Source organism: Oncorhynchus kisutch, linkage group LG5 (assembly GCF_002021735.2).
Source record: "Oncorhynchus kisutch isolate 150728-3 linkage group LG5, Okis_V2, whole genome shotgun sequence".
Classification (NCBI taxonomy): Eukaryota; Metazoa; Chordata; class Actinopteri; order Salmoniformes; family Salmonidae; genus Oncorhynchus; species Oncorhynchus kisutch.
The window spans coordinates 42003850-42029059 of NC_034178.2; the positions used below are offsets into that span (position 1 = coordinate 42003850).

The window sequence follows — 25210 nt, forward strand, 5'->3', positions numbered from 1 at the left end:
GAAAGTCTTTGTCCTCAGGCCTGGAGGGAAGCCAAAGGCATTCCGCTACCCAAGAGTGGCAAAGCGGCCTTTACTGGTTCTAACAGCAGACCTATCAGCTTGCTACCAGCTCTTAGTAAACCGTTGACCAAATGCTAGATTTCAGTGCAGCCTTTGATATCATTGACCACAATCTGTTGTTGAGAAAACATATGGCTTTTCAACCTCTGCCATATCATGGATTAAGAGCTATCTATCTAATATAACTCACATGGTTTTCTTGAATGAAAGCTTTTCTAATGTGAAACATGTCAAGTGTAGTGTGTTGGGGAATAATCAGAATTAGTTGGTAACATAGGTAAGATGTTTTAAATTCATCATATGTTTGTAAGTTACTTCTCATCAGAATGTTGTTTTTGTATAATACTGTGGCGGGGTTTGCAGTATCTGTTCTATGTCAAGACTAAGTTGCTTGGGCCGGAGAGAGGGGAGAGGTCAAGCGTGTATCTCTTGGCTCCACAATGTCTGTGTGCCAGTCAGTGTGTCTCTGTGATCTTGTCAAGATAGGATGGATTTGATATATGGCTGTTGATATGGAGGATTTGTTTATGGTTCTGAGTTTGAGAAAAGAACATAGTTTGGGAGACTGAATGATAAATTATGCCAATGCTGTCTGGCTATGTGTGTCTTTTGCTATTAAAGGATCTCAGTTGCAATGTGTAAGGGACTCTCAGAGAATTCATAGATAGACAATGAATTGATCTGAGAGTCACAGGGTTGTGGTAGAGCTCATATAATTAAAGATGGACTTTGTGATAACTAACTCTGACTTGTGTGTGGTTTGCTCTCATGATTAGGTAAATAGAGGAAATTTCCACGACAAGTGTACCACAGGGCAGCTCTCTAGGCCCTCTAATCTTTTCTATTTTTACCAATGACTTGCCACTGGCATTAAACAATGCATGTGTGTCCATGTATGCTGATGATTCAACCATATACGCATCCGCAACCACAGCTAATGAAGTAACTGAAACCCTTAACAAAGAGTTGCATTCTGTTTTGGAATGGGTGGTCAGTAATAAACTGGAGGATTGTATTTGGTACAAATCATTGCCTAAGTTCTAGACCTCAGCTGAATCTGGTAATGAATGGTATCGCTGTTGAACAAGTTGAGGAGACTAAATTATTTGGTGTTACTTTAGACATGAACTTGTCCTCTTGCTCAGTTGTGCACCAGGGCCTCACACTCCTGACGAGTTTTAGAAGAAAGGTCTTTATTTCTGGCCATTTTGAACCTGTAATGGAACCCAGAAATGCTGATGATCCAGATACTCAACTAGTCTAAAGAAGGCCAGTTTTATTGCTTCTTTAATCAGGACAACAGTTTCCAGCTGTGCTAACTTCATTGCAAAATGGTTTTCTAATGATCAATTAGCCTTTTAAAATGATAAACTTGGATTAGCTAACACCATGTGCCATTGGAACACAGGAGTGATTGTTGCTGATAATGGACCTGTCAAGCCTGGACCATAGACAGCCTTTTATTCTCTATTTTGGTTAGGTCGGGGTGTGACTAGGGTGGGTGATCTAGTGTGATGATTTCTATGTTGGCCTGGTATGTTTCCCAATCAGAGGCAGCTGTTTATCATTGTCTCTGATTGGGGATCATATTTAGGCAGCCATTTCACCACTGTGAGTGTGTGATATTTAGGCAGCCATGTCACCACTTGAGCTTCAAGTATCGTTTATTCTTTACAGAAGATCCCACCACACCAGGACCAAGCAGCATGCCCAGGAGGAGAAGGTATCCTAGCAGGAGACGAAAGCCTTCCGTTGAAACAGACGCCTAGGGTTCGCAGCTACATAAAAAGGCCAAATGACAGCCCAAATTCTGGGGGGAGGGGGCACACAGGGTGGTCGTCGGAGCCGAGGAGTGAGCCAGAGCCAGTCTGGGAGAAGAGGGAGAAACTGGAGGACAGCGAACGGAGAGAGTCAGAGACCTTTAGTGAGCTGATGGAGAAAGTGGAGGAGAGAGAGATGAGATAGTTGTTGGGTTGGTGTATGATGCATGACTTTCGCCCTGAAGAGCGTGTCATCAATTTGCTGCCACCTGAGTCAGCTCTCCGTACTCGTCCTGAGGAGCGTGGTAGCAGTCTGGTTAAAACTGTTCCGGCTCCATGCACCAGGTCTCAGTAAGCCTCCACAGCCCTGTGCGTCCGGTGCCGGCTCCCCACACTCGCCGTGCGAAGTGTGTAATCGTTCCGGGTACAATTGGTGCCGGTTCTAGGCACCAGGTCTCCAGTGCGCCTCCACAGCCCAGTACGTCCTGTGCCTACTCCCCGCACTCCCCCTGAAGTGCGTGACACCAGTCCGGTGCCACCTGTGCCGGCCCCATGCGTCAGGCCTCCAGTGCGCCTCCCCAGTCCAGAGCTTCAAGCGACGGTCCACGGTCCAGAACCTCCAGCTCCAGAGCAGGAGCCTTTCTCTGTGCCGATGCCTAGTCCGAGCACGGCGTCCAGTCCAGCGCCATGGCAGGAGCCCTTCTCTGCGCCGATGGCCTGTCCAGCCACGGTGTCCTTTCCCGCTCCATGGCAGGAGCCTTCCCCTGTGCCGGTGCCAAGTCCAGGCACGGCGCCCGGTCCCGCTCCATGGCAGGAGCCTTCCTCTGCGCCGGTGCCCAGTCCAGGCACGGCGGTCAACTCAGCTCCATGGCTGGAGCCTTCTTCGGCGCCGGTGCCCAGTCCGGGTGCGGCGTACAACCCAGCACCATGGCCGGGGCCCTCCTCTGAGCCGATGCCCAGTCTGGGCACGGCGTTCTACCCGGCTCCATGGCCGGACCTGTGTTCTGGGGTCCGTGTTCTGGGCGGGGAGCCGCCACTGATGCTGGCGAATCCACAAGCGGATTGGGTACTTTGCACCGCACCGGAACCGCCAGCGACGCTAGATGCCCACCAGGACCCTCCCCTATAGAGTCAGGTTTTGCGGCTGGAGTCCGTAACTTTGGGGGTGGGGTACTGTCACGCCCTGACCATAGAGAGCCTTTCATTCTCTATTTTGGTTAGGTCGGGGTGTGACTAGGGTGAGTGATCTAGTGTGTTGATTTCTATGTTGGCCTGGTATGGTTCCCAATCAGAGGCAGCTGTTTATCGTTGTCTCTGATTGGGGATCATATTTAGGCAGCCATTTCACTACTGTGTTCTGTGGGATCTAGTTTCTGTGTAGTTGCATGTGAGCACTGCTTCAGCTTCACATATCGTTTATTCTTTATTGTTTTTTTGTTCGGTTCTCTGATAATAAAAGGATGTCGAACCGATTCCACGCTGCGCTTTGGTCTGAGTATGATTACAACAACGATCGTGACAGGGCTTCTGTACGCATATGTAGATATACCATAAAAAATCTGCAGTTTCCAGCTACAATAGTCATTTACCACATTAACAATGTCACTGTATTTCTGATCAATTTTATGTTATTTTAATGGACAGAAAGTGTGCTTTTCTTTTAAAAAACAAGGACATTTCTAAGTGACCCCAAACTTTTGAATGGTAGTGTATGTGAATTGTAAAGTCTTTTGTCTGTAATGTCTTTTTCATTATTTGTCGGACCCCAGTAAGACTAGCTGTCGCCATTGGCGTTGGCTAATGGGGATCCTAATAAATCAAATAATAAGTCAAATCAAATATTGGCCTTGTGTCAAGCCTGCCAATGTCACTACAAGGGAAGGGAAGAGAGGCAGGGGGTAAACCTAGAGCTGTAGCAATTTCAATTAGGAGGCTCCAAATCACACTCTCCAATCATTAAGTGAAGTCGTCATGGGTTTTCAACAGGATTCTCCAAGCTGTTTTTCTCTCTATGGGACTGATGCAACTGTCCAACTGAAGTGTAATGTACCTCCCAAAAACATGAATATCAAAGATGGATTTCCACAGGAGTCACATTATGTGAATAAGACTTGGGATAAATATAGTCTTTAGACCCTTTCGACTCCCCTCCCTGGCCTTATTTGCATGCAGTCATTTGTTAGATTTGTATCAGCATGCTGATCTGGAAGGGAAAAGTCCCTTGGGCTCTGGCTAGCGAGCCAGAGCAAATAATGGACTGTTACACGGGGAAAACTACAGAGACGAGCTCCCCGAAAACAAAGCTTCAAGACAAGTGGCTCTGTGTACCAAGAGCCTGAAGCAAACCCAACTCCTACACTTAACCACCCACACATCCAACTGCCCCTGTCCTTCTCCATCCAATTCCTCCACAGACCCAGTGAAATGACTGTCCTGACAAAACTCATCACTACATGTTTGTGGGAATAGATATCTGGAGTCATGCCCTGGCCAGAGTTCTGTTGTTTTGTCAGAGTGCAGAAGGAATTTCCTTAAAGTATCTAACTGCTCTGACAGCAGTAATTAGATGGGTCTGGAACGAGGGAGGCAGTGTAAGAAGATGAATATAGATATGCCTTGGTGGTGAGGCTAAGTGAACGCTCAAGTATGTAACATTGGCAATGACTCATTCTAAAATCTTATCTTTTATTCGGTTTCAGTCCTGCTTTGTTTACCACGTTACACACCATGAGGATGAACCATGAGGATGAATCTGAAATCTGGAGTGGCTGAGGAAGAGGGTGAGAGGAGAGGTCATTTATGGTATAAGGGGGAAATACACCAGTCAGAGAAGGGGAGTGAAGCGGCGAATGTAGACAAACAGGGAAATGCATGTGAATCAGACTGATTAGAAACAATGGCATTGCTGTGATCAAAGCCAGCAGAAATCCCACCAGCCCATCTCACTTTAACATGATTAGTGTCATCCCTCATTTGACAAGCCTGCCAGGGAGGTAGATCTGAGACGAGTGGGGGAGTGAGCAGAGGAGAGCAGAGCGCCCAACCAGTTGTTTATTCATGGATCCACTGGCTCTTATTATGATATTGTGTATCTTCCAAAAAATAATAATCCTAACATTGGGATGTTGTTAGGAAAATAATTACAGGCATGTGACATACAGTAGCTTAGGAAGTACACTTACTTAGGTGAAGATATATTCTGTTTGAAAAGCTTTCTGTGATGATTGCATGGTAGGTAACCGTGGGTGCTGGACTCTTTGCAAAACTTGATCTTTCAAGGTAGGTACTGTATCTTGTGTTGCAATCTGTCACACATGTGGCCTACATAACTGCAGCACTTGACATTCTCAAGATCAATGTTGCCAAAACATTGCAAAACACTTCAATCATTGTTATTTATTTATTATTTAAGTACTGTACAGTCGTGGCCAAATGTTTTGAGATTGACACAAATTTCCACAAAGTTTGCAGCTTCATTGTCTTTAGATATTTTTGTCAGATGTTACTATGAAAAACTGAAGTTAAATTACAAGCATTTCATAAGTGTCAAAGGCTTTTATTGACAATTGCATGAAGTTGATGCAAAGAGTCAATATTTGCAGTGTTGACCCTTCTTTTTCAAGACCTCTGCAATCCCCCCTGACATGCTGTCAATTAACTTCAGGGCCACATCCTGACTCATGGCAGCCCATTCTTGCATAATCAATGCTTGGAGTTTGTCAGAATTTGTGGGGTTTTGTTTGTTCACCCACCTCTTGAGGACCACAAGTTCTCAATGTGATTAAGGTCTGGGAAGTTTCCTGGCCATGGACCCAAAATATCGATGTTTTGTTCCCCCGAGCCACTTTTGCCTTATGGCAAGGTGCTCCATCATGCTGGAAAAGGCATTGTTCGTCACCAAACTGTTCCTGGATGGCTGGGAGAAGTTGCTCTCGGAGGATGTGTTGGTAACATTCTTTATTCATGGCTGTGTTCTTAGCGAAAATTCTGAGTGAGCCCACTCCCTTGGCTGAGAAGCAACCCCACACATGAATGGTCTCAGGATGCTTTACTGTTGGCATGACACAGGACTGATGGTAGCACTCATCTTGTCTTCTCTGGACAAGCTTTTTTCCAGATGCCCCAAAACAATCGGAAAGGGGAATCATCAGAGAAAATTACTTTGCCCCAGTCCTCAGCAGTCCAATCCCTGTACCTTTTGCAGAATATCAGTCTGTCCCTGATGTTTTTCCTGGAGAGAAGTGGCTTCTTTGCTGCCCTTCTTGACACCAGGCCATCCTCTAAAAGTATTTGCTTCACTGTGCGTGCAGATGCACTCACACCTGCCTGCTGCCATTCCTGAGCAAGCTCTGTACTGGTGGTGCCCCGATCCCGCAGCTGAATCAACTTTAGGAGACGGTCCTGGCGCTTGCTGGACTTTCTTGGGCGCCCTGAAGCCTTCTTCACAACAATGGATCAGCTTTCCTTGAAGTTCTTGATGATCCGATAAATGATTGATTTTGGTGCAATCTTACTGGCAGCAATATCCTTGCCTGTGAAGCCCTTTTTGTGCAAAGCAATGATGATGGCACGTGTTTCCTTTCAGGTAACCATGATTGACAGAGGAAGAACAATGATTTCAAGCACCCAAGGAGGGTGGTTACATGCCATCATCAGTGTGTGTGTGTGTGTGTGTGTGTGTGTGTGTGTGTGTGTGTGTGTGTGTGTGTGTGTGTGTGTGTGTGTGTGTGTGTGTGTGTGTGTGTGTGTGTGTGTGTGTGTGCATGTGTGTATGTGTGTGTGTGTGCATGTGTGTGAATGTTATGTGTGTGTGGGCGTATGTTGTCTGTGTGTGTGTGTGTGTTGGGGTGTCAGTGTAAGTTGTGTGAGTGTGTGAGTAGAGTTCAGAGTCTTCAGGATAACCACTAAAACAATTAAGTCCCAGATAGGGAGCACAGCCTTTCTAGCTAGGTCCTAGAGGGCTTCTTCCACTGTCTGGCCTTATCCACCCAATTTATCCACCTGATTTATCAACCTACTTTAGGAGGATTACCCCATCAATTGCCCATTCTTCCCAGAAAGGAGCGGCACCAAAAAAAGAAACAAAGATTAACAGATGATTTTCTGAGGCATGGTTTTTCACAGAAAGTGGTCCTATTTTAAATCCAGCTAAATTCCAACAAGTCCAGGGATTGTGGCACTTTTGTCTGCCAGTGAAATGTGCTCCGCTCATCACAAAATCCCTCTGTAGTCTTTTCTTTCTCCCACACTACCTGGAACCAAAAATAGTTATTCAAAGGGTTCTCCTATGGGGACAGCCAAATAACCCTTTTAGGTCTAGATAGCACCTTTTTTTTACTAAGAGTGTATATGAAAGTGAAGGGTCATTTTCCATGATGATAATTGTTTTGGAGAGAAAATCCTCTATATCACATTCACTGCTAAATATTTTAGATGTAATGATGTGAACAATAGTATATATAGTATATTACAGAAGAATATTAGTATCAAAATGTGTCATGGTTAATGGTTGATAAATACTTTGGTGTGCACCTGCATGTCTGTGTGCATGCCTGTGCATGTGCGTGTGTGCCTGTAAGCACTGCATGTGTCACTCACCCAGAGGTAACCTTGAGGTAGCAAGGTGCACCCTGCAGAGAACTGTCCTGGATTGTGAAGGGCAGCTTCAAACTAAAAAGGAAACAAAACAAATATTAAGCAATAAAAAATATTACCAGTGACGTGTAGGCATGCTTCCCCAAAAACAAACTCATTGCTAGTTGTTTGTGGGAATAGATATCTGGAGTCGTGCCCTGGCCAGAGTTCTGTTGTTTTGTCAGAGTGCAGCAGGAACTTCCTTAAAGTAACTAACTGCTTCGACACCAGTAATTAGATGGGTCTAGACCGAGGGGGCAGTGTAAGAGGATGAAAATAGACATGTCAATTTGCAAGACGCTGAATATTTCTCACCCCTCTGTCTCAGATGCTGTCTGGTCAAAAAGAGTATGACATTGTCGCCGCCGTTGCATTGATTGACTCATCATTGCCCATGAAAGGAAGTTAGGCTAGTGAGCAAGCATTTTAGCCAGGTAGCATAGGACAACAAAAACTCAAAGCGTGTAGTGTATGACGAAGTCATAGACCATTTCATCAACATGAAAGAGAGGAGGATGGCTTTAGCATTTCTCTACAAGTAGGGTGAGTCAACATGTTTTTTCTACTTCCTCGCACACACACAGAAATCACAACCATGGACAGGCAAATCATATTTAGCTTATGTTGATTGGACTAAATAGTTTTTGGTATCTTTTAGTTTTCACTGTATTAGCATAGATGATTTGATGATGGTGCTGGAATAGTGGAGACAGCTCCTGTTTTCTTTGCTACGTGCAGTAACTCTCCGTGTTTCTAAATCAATAGTTGTTCAGTAACGTTAGTCCGAAATGTCGGAAACATTAACTTGACCATGCTGTAGGTCATACAACTGTTTGTTACATGCAATATGCTTTGTGGACTTCACCAGACAGAGGTGTGGTTGAATTTATTCTGCCACTGTTTCTTCTTATTGTCTCGGCCTTAGGCCTATATATCACGGTCACAAGGCATATCATCTAACAGGTTATAAAGCAAACAAAGCCCTTATCACAACACATAGGTTGTAATATGGCTTTACATTTCTGGCTTGGCTTCCCCACTGATTTTAACCAATGCAACGCTACTGAAAATTATATATTGTTTTGTTCATTTAGATAGTTAAATATTCATCCCCATATGGTTTAGGTACAGTTGCTCTTCTAGCTGGAGACTGATTTCCCTTGGGATCGACTCTACACATCTGGATCGGCTTATAGAGCCCAGTAAGAGGATTAGATTCAGCCAAGAAATAGGACCGTTTCTCTGTGGTGTGGTATCAATTCATCGTCAACATGTGTTACCATGTCCAGCAGATCTAAGTTGTCAACCTATGACTGACGTTTATTTCCCTGGAGTCTGACAGGTGTTTTTCCATTTGAATAAACAGGTCAGTCTAAAATGGCCACTCTTTTCATATTGGGAACTTCCTTTCAAGCAGCACTCACAGCACAGTTCTCCTACTGACAAAATGACAGTACCACATTGAGAAATTGCACCAGGCATGGGAAATTGATGGGGATGGACTGTTTCATATTGAAATAAACAAAGGATATTTCTTTAAAGCTTTTCATTTGGTAGGATGTCAATCATAATAGTGGCCTCCTGCAACGAAGGCATTTTATGACTGTCTAAAATAGGTAGAGTGGGCTGACATACAGTACCTTGTCAGAGTTTGAACCATGGTCTCCATAGCTCCTACTGTTATAATAACACCCTTGCCCTTTCACTGCTGCACAGACCTCTCCTACCTACTCCCCACAGCCATCTGTAGATTCTGCTTCTCAACACCCCCTCACATACAATAAATGTACATGTACTTGGTTTGTGTACCCTCACAATTGAAAGAGCACAGCTAGTACCTGGGACCTGCAGAACAATTATAGCCATTATGTTGCTCCTGAATGAGAATGTATTTGGGTATGAATGGATGATGAAAAAAAACCTTTAGCATCAACTCATTTTCTATTACTAAAAAAGTTTGGGAAGGTACAGTATACAGTACATGAAAAACAGGGAATCCACTGTAGGACTGTAAGTGCTATAGGAGTGTGACATTTACCTAGACCATAACAGACCAGTCCAGAGTTGGAGCAGTATGAATCGCTGCAAAACAAAGGCTATAACTGGCTTAGAAAAGCACAGCTCTCAGATCTATGAGTCAGTAGTAAAACAATAAAAATAGACATTCAGAGAATAAGAGCAACGACAGTAGTCTTAGACCTGGAAGCTTTCAGTGTTGAATAGCTGCTTCTCGATCTTGGTGTCCCCATGAGACAAAGCACTGTGGGCATGCAGCCTCGCTGACCAGCACAATAGCCATGGCCATGAGGGAATGTTTATTGGTGGTCGTGATGCTGGGCCATGTGGCAGACGGAACATCTAATTGTGTGGTGCTGGGGTGGGAATGTGGCTCAAGAGGTCAGCTATGGCTGCTGCACGCCATTTACTGTTGTCCAAAAGGCAGGAAACATCAATCATGGGTAATTTATAACATTCACTTGCCAAATCCCTCCCTCTCTCCCTTGCAGGGTGTGTTTGTAAACACAAAACACCCCCCCAAAAAATGATGCAGGACAGATGACTGCTTCTGCCCATCTGTCCAGTGAATGCGCTCCTCCAGATCCCCTCGGTCTCTCTACATCTATTCACATTCATCACGCAGATGCACTGTCTCTCTCCATCAATCTCTTGCTCTGCCGCCCCGTTTTTCTTCTCTCTCTCTGCTTATAGAGCCCACGTGTTCCAATCTCTCTCCCTCTCTGCCTGCTATTCCTCTTGGCTAGCTACGAGGAGTGAGATGTTTTTTGATTGGTAATTAAACGGCAGTAATAATATGGCCCCATATGGAAGCCCTGCGGTTAGAAGGAGGAGGCTGGTAGCTGAAGCAAGGGACAGCAGCGTAGCGATGGGATACTGCTGGTTTTGTGGGCTGCAGACAGTGGGTTTTATCAGTCACCGGAGACCGCTGGCCTTTGCAGGTAATTTTCACACAGTCAGAGTTTGATGTGTCTCTCTCTCTCAATATATATATATATATATATATATATAACACATATAGTACCTGTCAAAAGTTTGGACACACCTACCAATTCCAGGATTTTTCTTTATTTTTATTATTTTCTACATTGTAGAATAACATAATGGTAGTGGATTGTTGACTGCTCAAGTTTTGCAAATCTTAGTAATGTTGTTTGAAAGAATCTATAGTCTCTCTTTAGAATTTCCATGACAGTATACAGAATATAGCCCTATTTGGTAAAAGACAAAGTCCACATTATGGCAAAAACAGCTCAAATATGCAAAGAGAAACGATGTAATGAGTGCGTTGAATCGCACAATGAACACGAAACACAAACAACGCACCGACATGAAAACAGAGTCAGAAATAATGAAGCCTCGAGAAGGAACCAAAGAGAGTGACATATATAGGGATGGTAATCAGGGAAGTGATGGAGTCCAGGTGAGTCTGATGACGCGTAGGTGCGCATAACGTCAGTGACAGGTGTGCGCCATAACAAGCATCCTGGTGACCTAAAGGCCGGAGAGGGAGCACACGTGACAAACGACAGTTCATCATTACTTTGAGACATGAAGGTCAGTCAATGCGGACAAGAAGTTTTAAAGTTCCTTCAAGTGCAGTTGCAAAAACCATCTAGCGCTATGATGAAACTAGATCTCATGAGGGCCGCCATAGGAAAGTAAGACCCAGATTTACCTCTGCTGCAGAGGATAAGTTCATTAGTTAACTGCACCTCTGACTACAGCCAAAAGAAATGCTTCACAGCATTCAAGTAACAGACACATCTCAACATCAACTGTTCAGAAGAGACTGTGTGAATCAGGCCTTCATGGTCAAAGTGCTGCAAAGAAACCACTACTAAAGGACACAAATAAGAAAAAGAGACTTGCTTGGACCAAGAAACACAAGCAATGGACATTAGACCAGTGGAAATCTGTCCTTTGATCTGATGAATCCAAATTTGCGATTTTTGGTTCCAACCCCCGTGTCTTTGTGAGATGCAGAGTAGGTGAACGGATGATCTCCCCATGTCTGGTTCCCACCGTGAAGCGTGTGTGTGTGTGTGTGTGTGTGTGTGTGTTTGTTTGTTTTAGCTTAGTGGTTAGAGCGTTGGACTAGTAACCGAAAGGTTGCAAGATCGAATCCCCGAGCTGACAAGGTTAAAATCTGTTGTGCTAACCCACTTTTGTTATTAACTGACTTGCCAAGTAAAATATAAATATTTTTAAAATTAAATATATATGTGTGTGTAGCTAGCACCTTGAACTAAATGCACGTGCTAGATTATGCACATTTTTAGTGTTGACAATGACTAGTGGACGCTCAATATTGTAAATCATAATGCTGGAGGGTGTGAACCAGTTCCACCTAAAATGTACAGGAAGCATCGACAGGTAATAAGGCAGCATGTGGGGTTTCCAGTGATGCACACACCATTGAGGTTGCCCATTCTAATAAGGTGTCAGTGAGGAACCATTTAAAAATCTAGGTTTTGCTAAGGCAGTTGTCAGTCAGCAGCCACTCTCCCTCACCGTCTACTACAGCTCTCTGCCAAGGAAAGCAGACAAGATCCCAGTTGGAGGAGGGAGGATGTAGGGAAGATGGAGGGAGGGAGGCAGGTAAGCCAGATCGAGGGGAGATTTGATGGAGGACTTTGGGGACTGTGGGGAAGAGGATCAGCATGTGAGCTAATTAAAGGGGGATTTGTTGGTGCGATGAGAGGGCGGTCTCCCAGCTGCCGATTCCCAGTGACCCAATGCCTGACACTGAGTCTGCCCCACCCATTACCCCAAGGGTGCGCCAGCCCATATGCCGCCTTCAGGTGGCCACTATGGTTAGTGTAGGCCAGAGCTGCACTGCAGCATGCTAGGAAAACTGAGGAAGGATGTATAGCCATAGATATTCCTACACACATCATCAGGGACTGGCCTTCCCCTCTATGATCGTCACTATTCATGTTTTATATTGCATCAATGGCAGCCAGACAGTTATATGCATCAACATTTGCTGTCAAATCCAATAATCTAGCCTGTGATTGAAGGTACTGTCACTGGTAACAGTACACAATAGAACCATGTGATATACTATTTACACAGTTTACATGTGTTATCAGGCTTTTGTCGTCTCTGCTTCGACAAGAGAGGGATGACTTACCCAGAACCAATTAATGTTGTTTTCCTCCTGAGGGAAACACAGGTGGATGTGTGTGTTAACCCTTAAAGTTAAGTTCCTGTGCAGCCGCTGTGAAATATATACTCCACTGTGTCTACATTTACCACACATTAGATGTGTGACGATTGCTGGGCTTCTACGAGGCACAAATATCGAACCCAGTGGACCTGTAACATTATCAATGAGAAGTCACACTGCAGCAAACAGGCATTGCATTGTCTGTGTAATGGATTATGTTTATTGGAAAGTGTGCAGTATCATCACAGATGGGATGTCTTTTAGAGTGTGATTCCCGAGCTTACAGTTTGGGCCTGCCCAGCAGAGAATGTTGAGTTTGTTTGCACATATATTATATTTTAAGCTCAGAATTACAACAAAACAAGCCAAGTTAAAGCAACGCAATGGATTTAGGTATAATACACCCAAGGCAAAGCTCCTCCTCCCTCCCCTCCACTCTCCTATCCTTTCCTGCTCAATACCACATAGTCACAGTGCCCCCCTCCCAATTCCACATAGCAATCTCTCACACGCACTAACAGACACTAATAGAAAACCTCCGCTGTTTATTAACTGATAATTGACTGGCTCTGGCGCCTGCTCCCAACTGAATCCCTCACTGCACCCTCCCGTTGCCGTAGGCTACAGTCAGGATGGCCGGGAACTGAATTTCCAGTCAAACTGAAATGAATGGCTGCAGGTAAAGCAAACTAAGCAGGTTAGGACGTTCAGGGGTTTTATTGTGAACATGCGGACAAGACTGTGTGGCAATTCACCATTACCATCCACACAAACTGCCTTGAGCATGTGCTAGAGAATAGGATGTGTTCACTGCATGATACATGTTTAGTATTCTGTACAAGGGAATCACAGTGGATTATCTCACAGGAATGTAATCAATAGAGGGTTAGGGTTGAACAGTGGCAGTCAGGTAACGCCCCCTTCCCAAAAGTAAACCAACACACACACACAAGCACATGTGTATGCACACAAAGGCACACTCACACAGTCAGTGGCAGTATTTATAGAGACGCTCTTAGACAGCTTCCAGACTTTTTAATTTTAAATTTTTATTTCACCTTTATTGAACCAGGTAGGCCAGTTGAGAACAAGTTCTCATTTACAACTGCGACCTGGCCAAGAAAAAGCAAAGCAGTGCGACACACACAACAACACAGAGTTACACATAAACAAACATACAGTCAATAACACAATAGAAAATAAAATGTGAAAAATCTATGTACAGCATGTGCAAATGTAGAAGAGTAGGGAGGTAGGCAATAAATAGGCCATAGTGGTGAAATAATTACAATTTAGCATTAATACTGGAGTGATAGATGTGCAGATGATGTGCAAGTAGAGATACTGGGGTGCAAAAGAGCAAGAGGGTAAGTCATAATAAAGGGATGAGGTAGTTGGCTGTGCTATTTACAGATTGGCTGTGTACAGGTACAGTGATCGGTAAGCTGCTCTGACAGCTGATGCTTAAAGTTAGAGAGGGCGATATAAGAGCACATGTCACTGCCACCAATCGGACAGACCTGTGTTTGCTTGTTAGTTGTTCAATATCCTCCAGTGAATCTAACCCAGAAGGATGGCAGGATCAAAGTTGAGACACACTGCTCATGTTATCATTTCATGAGCTGGATGTCATCCAGCGATTTAAATTCCATGAGCGTCAACGGACAGAGATCAAAGTGTCAACCACCTGCTGTGCTTGCAGCCCTCTATTACTCCTCATTGGAAGACTATGATTAAACCATCTGCAGCAGTAGGAATTCATTGAATAGGGTGCTGCTGCTTTCTGTTTTTAACTCTTCATTGACCCATAGCTCATAGTGTGGTCAAAGCTCCAGGCAAAACATATGGCAATCAGCTTATTATTAAGCCTGGCCAGGGATGTCTCCTTCAATTTTCTAAGTACTGACTGTAGAGTAACGATTGGCTGTCTCCTTTGGCTATCCCACAGATCATATCAGGCAATAACTGGAATGAAGTGGGAGAGTGGTTTTGCATATCTCTGCTCTGAGCGCAGCCTGACATTGCCAGGACATCACAAACTCATATTCGTGACTCAACCCAGATTTTTCTCTTCCTTGTGTCCTTCACAGCTGCTCGCTGACCGATTGCAACATGTCCGGCTAATGTGATGCAATTTCCGCATGTCGCTCCCTCTCCATCCCCGCGGCCATGGCGGGCGGTTCCAACTCGCCTGGATGAAAGCGATGGACTCTCCCCGATAAATGGGTTTCAAAAGAGGACCACAGGTCAAGAGTTCTCTGTGGCGTCAATCGCCTCCCTTCATCTCTCCCTTCGTCCATCTTTCCCTCTCTCTGCCAGGCACAAATCTATCTGCATGAGGCCAAATTGTTCTGGGCTATGGGGATCTCTGCCCACCTATAAGATGTCACAACCACAACGCTGCCTCGACAGGGGTTCTGGATGGCACCAAACGGGGGGCACAGGGTTTAATCCTACTGATCAGATGGCATGGGACTCAGATCAAAGGGTCCTCTGGTGCCCACTGAGACAAAAACAGTGGGACGTGCGCACATTTGCCAGGGCGTCTCTACATAGAATCAAGTAATATCCTGGGTTTGGAATTTCCCCTGTACCATTCTATTGTGGCCAGATTGGCTCGACAAAATAGAAATTCAATGCACGACTCTCTCAAAAATACTAATACATTTTCTGTTTTTGTAAGCCGCGACTTGATTAATGTTCTGGTCAATGTAAAAAAAAAACAAGCCAACTTCTTATACATTTCTGAATATGAACACGGTAGTCAATAAGCCATTATGTGCTCAAAAGAGGGTGCTGTGCTGGGTACTCTCACAAAGTGCTGTCCTCAAACATTTGGTTTTGTCTTACAGTTTTCTACATGGAGGTAGCTAGTGTTCTAGTAAAATCTGGCAGTGGGCCATGTATTGGATTCAGGTAGAGGGATGACTGACCCGAGTAATTAGTAGAGAAGAACAGAGAGAAGGAGAGAACAAACACAGAGAGAAGGAGAGAACAAACCAACACAACAAACAGACAGGAACAATGCAATAGGAACATTCAGAACAGGGTGGGATGCAGAACGAGTTTGTTTTGTATTCTTTATAGTGATACAATGATTTCATATAATTCTGGCACATTAGTCTCCTTTTATATCATGCAAAAGTAGGCTAAGATTTAGCCCATCTGCTGTGTTCCCCTCCTGGTTGTACAATGTGTCTGTGCGCTATCTTGACAGGAACAGAGTGAAGTGAGACGCTGGGCCAAGGGTGGAGGGGTTGAGGACAGGGGTGGCTTTCCCCACTCCCAGGCATTGCTAGAGCACGGATGATTTCCAGTAATTGGTATGTAAATGTCACAGCAACGGATCAGCCTCGTTGTAGATGACGTCGCAGTCCAGCTGTGCAACGGCTCAGGCTGCCCCTGCACCTGAACACCAGCACCACACTGTCCTCTGTTGGTATGGAGTGTAGTAGAGAAGACATGGATGGAAGCAAGCTGAGGAACACTCGACTCTGTTCTCTTATATCGAGGTGGAGTTGACTATTGATAACTGCTCGCTAGCAACAACATTGAGTCACCATCCGTTGAATCTTAAAAAAATGTCAATTCTGAAAACGCTTACCTGTACCTCAGTGGAGGTCGGTGCAGTTTAAATTGAGGGAAGATATATTTTTTAAATAAGCATGGCCTTATTTCTATTACAGTATATTGGATGACTGTCATTCATATTCCATTCACCCGGCACAATGTAACGTCAATTGGTTTAGGCTACTACGTGATACAAACATTTTCCCTATACCCATCATTAGAATGCTACAACCTAGCTTCTGAATGAATGTTTACCACGTAGGTCAAGAGAAAAATTTGAGTAATCAAGGTGACACATTCAATATCATCTCGCACACGCTTGCCTGCATACAGCTGATCTAGGGTGTAATCATTAGTACAACAGTTGCAAAAGTTTCTACAAATTTAGGTATGTTTATCCCCGTTTCATTCTATTTGCTTGCGTTTAAGAAACATAAAAGCTCTTCCTCAAAACCCCTGATCACTGCAAACACAATTCACTTTTGTAGCAGCCACATACAAAGACCATAATTATTTGCTTGTTGTATAATTCCTTCTCACATCTACGTGCTCTCCTCCGCTCATCTTTTCCCTTTGCTTGTGGACTGTAACCATGCGGAAAAAAACAAACATTTCAACCCAAACCTTCATACCATAACCGCGAACCGCTACACACAGCTTACATCGTTGTCACCATATTAGCTAACGTCATAGTCAACATAGCTAGCTACTAGAACTAACACTTTAATAAACCTGCTACAATCATGCAGTACAGTGTACAGCAAGCAGTTTAGCAGTTACACAGATGGCCCCCAGTGACAATAAAGTCTTTTGCTCCTCCTTCATTTTTGAATAAATACATATTTCTCTTTATTTGAGTAAACTACTAGCACATTGTATGCACTGTGGTGCTAGCCTACTGTAGTTTATTCTTTCAGTACTAGATTAATTTACTGATCCTTTGATTAGGTCGACAGCATGTCAGTTCAAACTGCAAGAGCTCTGATACATTGGAGGATGTCCTCCGGACATGGTTATAATTACTGTGTAAGTCTATGGAAAGGGGTGAGAACCATGAGCTTCCTAGGTTTTATATTAGAGTCAATGTAGAGTTTCTAGAGTTTCTGGTGTAGCCAGAAACTAGCTGTCCCCTGGCTACACCATGGTGCTACTTGTCACGTTCTGACCTTAGTTATTTTCTTATGTCTTTGTTTTAGTATGGTCAGGGCGTGAGTTGGGTGGGTTGTCTATGTTCGTTTTTCTATGTTGTGTTTTGTGTTTGGCCTGGTATGGTTCTCAATCAGAGGCAGGTGTCATTAGTTGTCTCTGATTGAGAATCATACTTAGGTAGCCTTTTCCCACCTGTGTTGCGTGGGTGATTGTTTCCTGTTTTGTTGTTTGTGTCACCATTCAGGACTGTTTCGGTTTCCTGTTTTGTTGTTTGTGTCACCATTCAGGACTGTTTCGGTTTTCGTTTCCATTCACTTTGTTATTTTTGTATTGAGTCCTGTTCAGTTATTATTAAAGTATCATGGACACTTACCACCCTGCGTATTGGTCCGATCCTTGCTACTCCTCCTCAGAAGAGGAGGAGGAAAGCCGTTATACTACTGTAGATCTTCATTGCAAAACAGTGTGTTTTAATAAATGATTTGGTGCCGTGAATATATTTAGTATAGTTTTATCTAATAATTTATTTTCTGAAATTCACTGAGGATCATGGTCCTCCCCTTACTCATCTGAGGAGCCTCCACTGCTGTACCTATGTTTGTCCTGTACAACTGCGGTCCTTCCGCGGGGTGATGAAATTCATACTTACTAACCATTTTAAATTTCAACTTCAATGGTGTAGGGACGTCCCAAGGATCCTGGATTCCACTGATCCTGGATTCCACGGATCCAATTTTAATCTCAATTGGTGTAGTATGTAGTATGTACTATGAGCAACACAAATTAGGAAAAAGTTAGTGGTTGCTAAAAGTTTATCAAAGGTATGAATTTATAGCCCCCCGCGGAAGGACCGCAGTTGTACAGAACAAACATAGGCTTTTCACAATTTACATTTTTACAAGAATTGACTGATGGTGACTCAATGTTGTTGCTAGCAAATCCCGCGACCAGTTATTTAAAGTCAACTCTGCCTCGATATAAGAGAACAGAGTTGAGTGTTCCTCAGCTTGATGGAAGCCAGACAGAAAAAGCTTTAAACAAGGAAGAACTGAGGGTTGTGATAACCATTTTACTACCATGGTAATCACACAAACAAATCAATGCATGCGACCAGACAGTCCACATTTTCTGTCAAATCATACGTGTTATGGCTATCCATTAATATAGTTGGGGAGTATTCATAGGGATGTTGACATCATTCAGAGGCTTGAACGGATGATAATGTAAAGCACGTGATTAATTCTACCTTCATACATATTTAATTGCCATACTTTAGGTCTATGTCCAATAAAACTCATATACTTCATCAGTGCTATTTGAGTTTACCTCTGAAGACTCTACAGACCGCCACAACACTAACAATCTACTCACAGGGGGGAGCCCAATATACCCAGCAGGAAGCTGAGGTAGAGGAGTTGTGCTGACTATCACCAGCAATATAAAACATTACCTTGGCTCAATACGTTTGGCATCTGATACTCTTTAGTAATGACATAAAGAGATCCACAAAGATGAGACCTTGGTATCTGTCTACACTACATCTGGGTTAAGATGTTGGAACAGCCACAATTCCCAGTGAGTTGTTTTCTCTAAAACGCAGAAGTGTGGCTCTTGCCCTGACCCTATAAAGAGTGCTTCTTTGATAGGGAGTGTTAAGCAGTAGAAGCTTGTGTGCTGTCACTGTGTCCCCATGATGGTGATGGTGACAACCTAGGCTAGGCGTGTCTGGACTGCAGCAGTTTTTTTTGTTGCTGTGCCCAGTGACCCTGCCGCGTTGACCGGGAGGCCCAGCCGTATCCAGGCGACACATCTGCTGTGATCCAGCTAGCACAGAGAAATTAGATTGACACTTCCTTCTGTATCCCCATAATCCTCCCTCCGAGGGCCTGTCTCCTTGTCCCATTTGAACTGTGGGGATGAGCAGCGGCTGACTGTTAGTGTGGAGAGATCAGTTGTCCTCTGACGCTGGGTGACACACCGGGAGAGAGGAGGAAGGAGATGAATAAACAAGTGACAGATTAGGGCTGTTTGAAATGAACCCCACTTCACCAGAAATCTATAGCCCTCCTAATGAATTACGCTGCTCCTGTGAGACAGGGGGGCTGAGGAGGTTACGGCTTTAGCAATTAATAAAGCAAAGCCTTGATGAGGGATGGGGAAAATGGCTGGAGGGACGGAATGTGCTTTTCAAACAGGCAAGCACAGGCACTTTTTCACCCCGCTGTTTGTGTGTTTATGTTTGCCAGAGAGATAGCGCTGCAGAGTAGAAAGGGAGCCTGCTACGTCCCAGCGGATCTGTGTTGAGGAAGAGCTTTTAATCCATGCTATGGCATCTGTTCCCCACAAATCAGAGTGGAGGATGATATCTGCTGCTCAGAAAGGAAGAGAACGACCTTCATGAAGAACAGAGGAAGAGAGCGATTGCATAAGGTGTCATCCTGATGACTTTACCCAAAAACATGTTGGGGAGGAAAAAAAAATAAACCAACAGATGGATGTTGCATCAGGGAAAGGGCACCTTTCTCCCTTTCCCTTTCTCTCCCTCTTTTTTTTATCCCTATTTCATGGGCATGTCATCTATGGCATGGTGACAAACACACATTGAGCCACCTTTTCCACCAATGAAATAACAGCTTCGAGTCATTGTCATAAATCAGCAGATCTTTCAAACCCAACGGAGCTATAAAAAGACTCCATTAACACTTACAGCCTGAGACCAGTGGTGATGGCCCCTCTACAAACTCATCTCCAGCACTCTGAGTCACTCCTTTAGGGCCAGTAGTAGAACACGCCACTGCCTCCTCTCTTATCCTCCCATCAGCAGGAAAGATGGATGAGACAGAGAGTAGAAGGGACATGTACAGCACACAGCACACACACACAACAAGTCCAGTAAGCAAGTGCAGAGAACCCAGTGACCATGTTTAATGTGTCTACACTGCACTGAAATGGTCTCGCCATGACGTCTGTTTAATGGATTTAAAAACCCAATAACAGTGACCTTGCTTGGCGAGGCTAGTGATCTCTGTGTACTAATCGAGTGTATTAGCCAGTCTCTGTTGCAGTCTCTGTTCACAGGAGCTAATCCTCAACAACAAAAAATTGAAAAAAGCTTGTCACTATCCACTTCAGAGACTACATAATGAAGTCTGAAAAGGCATTATAAAGAGCTCTACTGCTGCATACCAGCCATCACCATCTTATTTCCTTCTAATGCCCTTATAAACGGAATGTGGGGAAAAAAACAATTCTGAAAATCTTTATGGCCTTAGACCTCTTAGAACCTACGAGACGCTGAGAAGGATGCTTTTTTAGTCTGGAGGAGACGTGGAGGGTTTCTGCTGTGTGTCCAGGTACAGGCACGCCCATTTCTCTCACTGCTGCCTTCGTGATCAAGAACCGCCATCCTCTGACGGCGGTTTGAAAGTGAGTAGTGTGATGGTGCCACATTCAGCATGATCTTCACTGAGACAAGCATGTGACATGCGTTACAATGACCACCATAGCACACATGTGATGTGATGTCCTCCTTAGAAAGGGAAGAGAATACACATGCTTGTTATAGCTTCCAGTCCCTACTGGATTGGCTGTTGATACCTAGCACTACCAAGCCTGGTTGTTAGCTTGCTAACACCCACATGAAGGCGAGGCTAACATGGCTATCTGAATTATTGTCACGACTTCCGCCGAGGTCGGTCCCTCTCCTTGTACGGGCGACATTCAGCGGTCGACGTCACCGGTCTTCTAGCCATCGCTGATCCATCTTTCATTTTCAATTGGTTTTGTCTTTATTTTTTACACACCTGGTTTTCATTATCCAAATACATGTTCATGTATTTAACCCTCTGTTTCCCCCATGTTTGTTGTGCGTGATTATTCCTATGTTCAGTTCGGTTCATGATGGCTTGTTTTTCGAGGGGTGCTGTGTTCACCCGTGCATAATATTTACCATTGGTTTTTGGTCAAGCGTATTTGTTTACCTTGTGCCTTTGTCTTTTGAGTAAAGTACATTGCGCACTCATTTTGCTCTCCTGCTCCTGACTTCATGCACAAGCTACACTCACCTTCTGACAATTATAATGTTACGTGGAAAGGGGGGTGAGGAATATAATATTATGTCTACTCTGCTATATTATAGTGCAGTTAAACACAGTCATTTCCCATTGAGGGCAATCAAAGAGTACTTGCTGCAGCCCAGAATCTAAAAATACATAGTCTCAGGGATGATCTCACTACAAAGGTCCTAGGCTTTGTCTACACTTCAGACTTACATGAAAGTTATGCTATCAAAATTAAAAGATTGCATTGAAAAGACAGGACTACAGTAGATGCACAAAAGTCGCATTGTGGTCTGATAGTGTTCAGATCTGTCTTTTCAATGTAATCTTCGTATTTCGATAGCAGAAGTTGCATGTAAACTCTGAAACATTGTCCCCCAGGGAGCTACTATACAAATCATATCAAATTGTATTTGTCACATGCGCCAAATACAACAGGTAGACCTTACATTGAAATACTTACTTACAAGCCCTTAACCAACAATGCTTTAAGGCAAGAAACAAAATACAATTAAGTGTTAAGGAAAAAATAGATGAGTAAAAATGAATTAACAAATAATTAAACAGCAGCAGTAAAATAATAAGCAAGGCTATATATTCAGAGGGTACCTGCAGTAGCAGAGAGAACAGTCTATGACTAGGGTGGCTGGAGTCTTTTTAGGGCCTCATTCTGACACCGCCTGATATAGAGGTCCTGGATGGCAGGAAGCTTGGCCCCATTGATGTACTGGGCCGTACACACTACCCTCTCTAGTGCCTTGCGGTTGGAGGCGGAGCAGTTGACATACCAGGCAGTGATGCAACCAGGTGATGCAACCAGGATGCTCTCAATGGTGCAGCTGTAGAACATTTTGAGGATCTGAGGACCTAGGCCAAATCTTTTCACTCCTGAGAAGGAATAGGCTTTGTCGTGCCCTCTTCACGACTGTCTTGGTGTGTTTGGACCATGATAGTTTGTTGGTGATATGGACACCAAGGAACTTGAAGCTCTCAACCTGTTCCACTGCAGCACCGTCGATGAGAATGGGGGCGTGCTCGGTCATTCTTTTCCTGTAGTCCACAGTCATCTCCTTTGTCTTGATCACGTTGAGGGAGAGGTTGTTGTCCTGGCACCACAGGACCATCAGCAAAATTGATGATGGTGTTGGAGGCATGCCTGGCCATGCAGTTATGAATGAACAGGGAGTACGAGGGGACTGAGCATGCACACCTGAGGGACCCCGAAATGAAGATCAGCATGGCAGATGTATTGTCCCCTACCCTTACCAGGATCCAGTTGCAGAGGGAGGTGTTTAATCCCAGGGTCCTCAGCTTAGTGATGAGCTTTGAGGGCACTATGGTGTTGAACGCTGAGCTGTAGTCAATGAATAGCATTCTCACATAGGTGTTCCTTTTGTCCCGGTGGGAAAGGGCAGTGTTGAGTGCAATAGAGATTGCGTCATCTGTGGATCTGTTGGGGCGGTATGCAAATTGGGGTGGGTCTAGTGTTTATGGGATAACGGTGTTGATGTGAGCCATGCCCAGCCTTTCAAAGCACTTCATGGCTACAGACATGAGTGCTCTGGGTCGGTGGTCATTTAGGCAGGTTACCTTAGTGTTCTTGGGCACAGGGACTATGGTGGTCTGCTTGAAAAATGTTGGCATTACAGGCTCAGACAGGGAGAGGTTGAAAATGTCAGTGAGACACTTACCAGTTGGTCAGCGCATGCTCGGAGTACACATCCTAGTAATCCGTCTGGCCCTGCGGGCTTGTGAATGTTTACCTGTTTAAATGTCTTACTCACATCGGCTATGGAGAGCGTGATCACACAGGCGTCCGGAACAGCTGGTGCTCTCATGCATGTTTCAGTTTTACTTGCCTAGAAGCGAGCATAGAAGTAATTCAGCTCATCTGGTAGGTTAGTGTCACTGGGCAGCTCGTTGCTGTTTTTCCCATTGTGGTCTGTAATAGTTTGCGAGCCCTGCCACATCCGACGAGCTTCGGAGCCGGTGTAGTATGATTAAATCTTAGTCCTGTATTGATGCTTTGCCTGTTTGATGGTTTGTCGGAGGGCATAGTGGGATTTATTATAAGCTTCCAGATTAGAGTCCTGCTCCTTGAAAGTGGCAGCTCTACCCTTTAGCTCAGTGCAGATGTTGCCTGTAATCCATGGCTTCTGGTTGGGATATGTACATACTGTCACTGTAGGGACGACATCATCGATGCACTTATTGATGAAGTCAGTGACTGATGTGGTGTACTCCTCAATGCCATCGGAAGAATCCCGGAACATATTCCAGTCTGTGCTAGCAAAACAGTCCTGTAGCTTAGCATCTGCTTCATCTGACCACTTTCTTATTGACCGAGACACTAGTGCTTCCTGCTTTAGTTTTGCTTGTAAGCAACAATCAGGAGGATAGAATTATGGTCAGATTTGCCAAATGGAGGGCGATGGAGAGCTTTGCATACGTCTCAGTGTGTGGAGTAAAGGTGATCTAGAGTTTGTTTCCCTCTGGTTGCACATTTAACATGCTGATAGAAATTAGGTAAAACTGATTTGAATTCCGTTGCATTAAAGCTCCCGGCCACTAGGAGCGCCGCCTCTGGATGAGCGTTTTCCTGTTCCTTATGGCCTTTTACAGCTCATTGAGTGCGGTCTTAGTGACAGTATCAGTCTGCGGTGGTATATAGACAGCTACAAAAAATATAGATGTAAACTCTCTTTGTATATAGTGTGGTCTACAGCTTATCATGAGATACTCTACCTCAGGTGAGCAAAACCCTGAGACTTACTTAGATTTCCTGCACCAGCTGTTGTTTAAAAATATGTATAGGCTGCCACCCCTTGTCTTACTAAAGGCCACTGTTCTATCATGACGAAAAAGCTTCAAACCCGGCCAGGTGTATGAAGGATCAACAGATCCTACATATAACTCTTTTGTTGCTGAGAATTTTCCTATACAGCAGGAAATGCATACCTTGTAGTGTAGTGAAGTTTTAAAAGGCTTCTCAAGTTTGTAATTTCCACTTTAAAATGTATCAACCCCCACAAAAAATTTCCATTAATTATAATCCACATAATAATTAATATTTCCTGTAGAAAACTTGCTCAAATTAAGATCCTACATCTGTATGATCATCATCATTGAATCTGCTCCATTAGCCTGGCCTTGGAGCATCTGAGTGGGACATAGGCTACATGGAATGGAAATAGACGGCCTTGGGAACACAGCAGACCACTTCCCTGTGACATTCACGGTGGAGAAAGGAGGAAAGTGGAGTGGTGAAGCTGGACCCTAGCTGGGGGATTCAAGTTGAGCACCACAGACAAGCCAACTAAAACCCTTTCAACACCCAGCAGAGTTAGACATAGGCTACAGCCTACAGCCACTTCCCTGGACAACATTAACACTCACTTCCCTGTATATGTTTTAAGAACAACAGGTTCACATGTGGTTGGTGAGGTGGGTAATGGGGTAGGGGTATGGTGTTCTTATAATACAATATATTCTACAAAGACCTCATCTCAACATACAGTAGAGCTTAAAGAGGCATTGCATGGTTAACATATTCTAATTAGTTCCAAGAACAACAAAGGGCTACAGGATGTTCTACATTAACAATGACAGACACTGCTTATGTGCCTCAGAAGTGGGTCAAACCATGCCTGGTAGATTAGGTTGTGTGCTCGTGTGTCAGTCAGTCCCTACTGATCTCACTCAACAGAGACTGTGATAAGGGTTTTCTCCGGTGCCTAACGACTTTGCCCAGTAGTCCTCTCCATCTCCCAGCAAGCAGAGCAGAGCAGTGT

General features: G+C 44.3%; 1 protein-coding gene across 2 annotated transcripts in view; it reads right to left on the reverse strand.

Moving 5' to 3' along the window:
* LOC109891537 (rho guanine nucleotide exchange factor 10-like protein) overlaps positions 1 to 25210 on the reverse strand; it is a 148098-nt gene that overhangs the window by 53309 nt on the left and 69579 nt on the right. For both annotated transcript variants that reach the window (XR_004210026.1, XM_031825094.1), the window contains exon 20: positions 7419 to 7490. Coding sequence is in view for 1 of the 2 variants with exons in the window: in XM_031825094.1 (XP_031680954.1) it covers positions 7419 to 7490 (72 nt within the window). In the remaining variant the exon portion in view is untranslated. The remainder of the gene's footprint in view (positions 1 to 7418; positions 7491 to 25210) is intronic.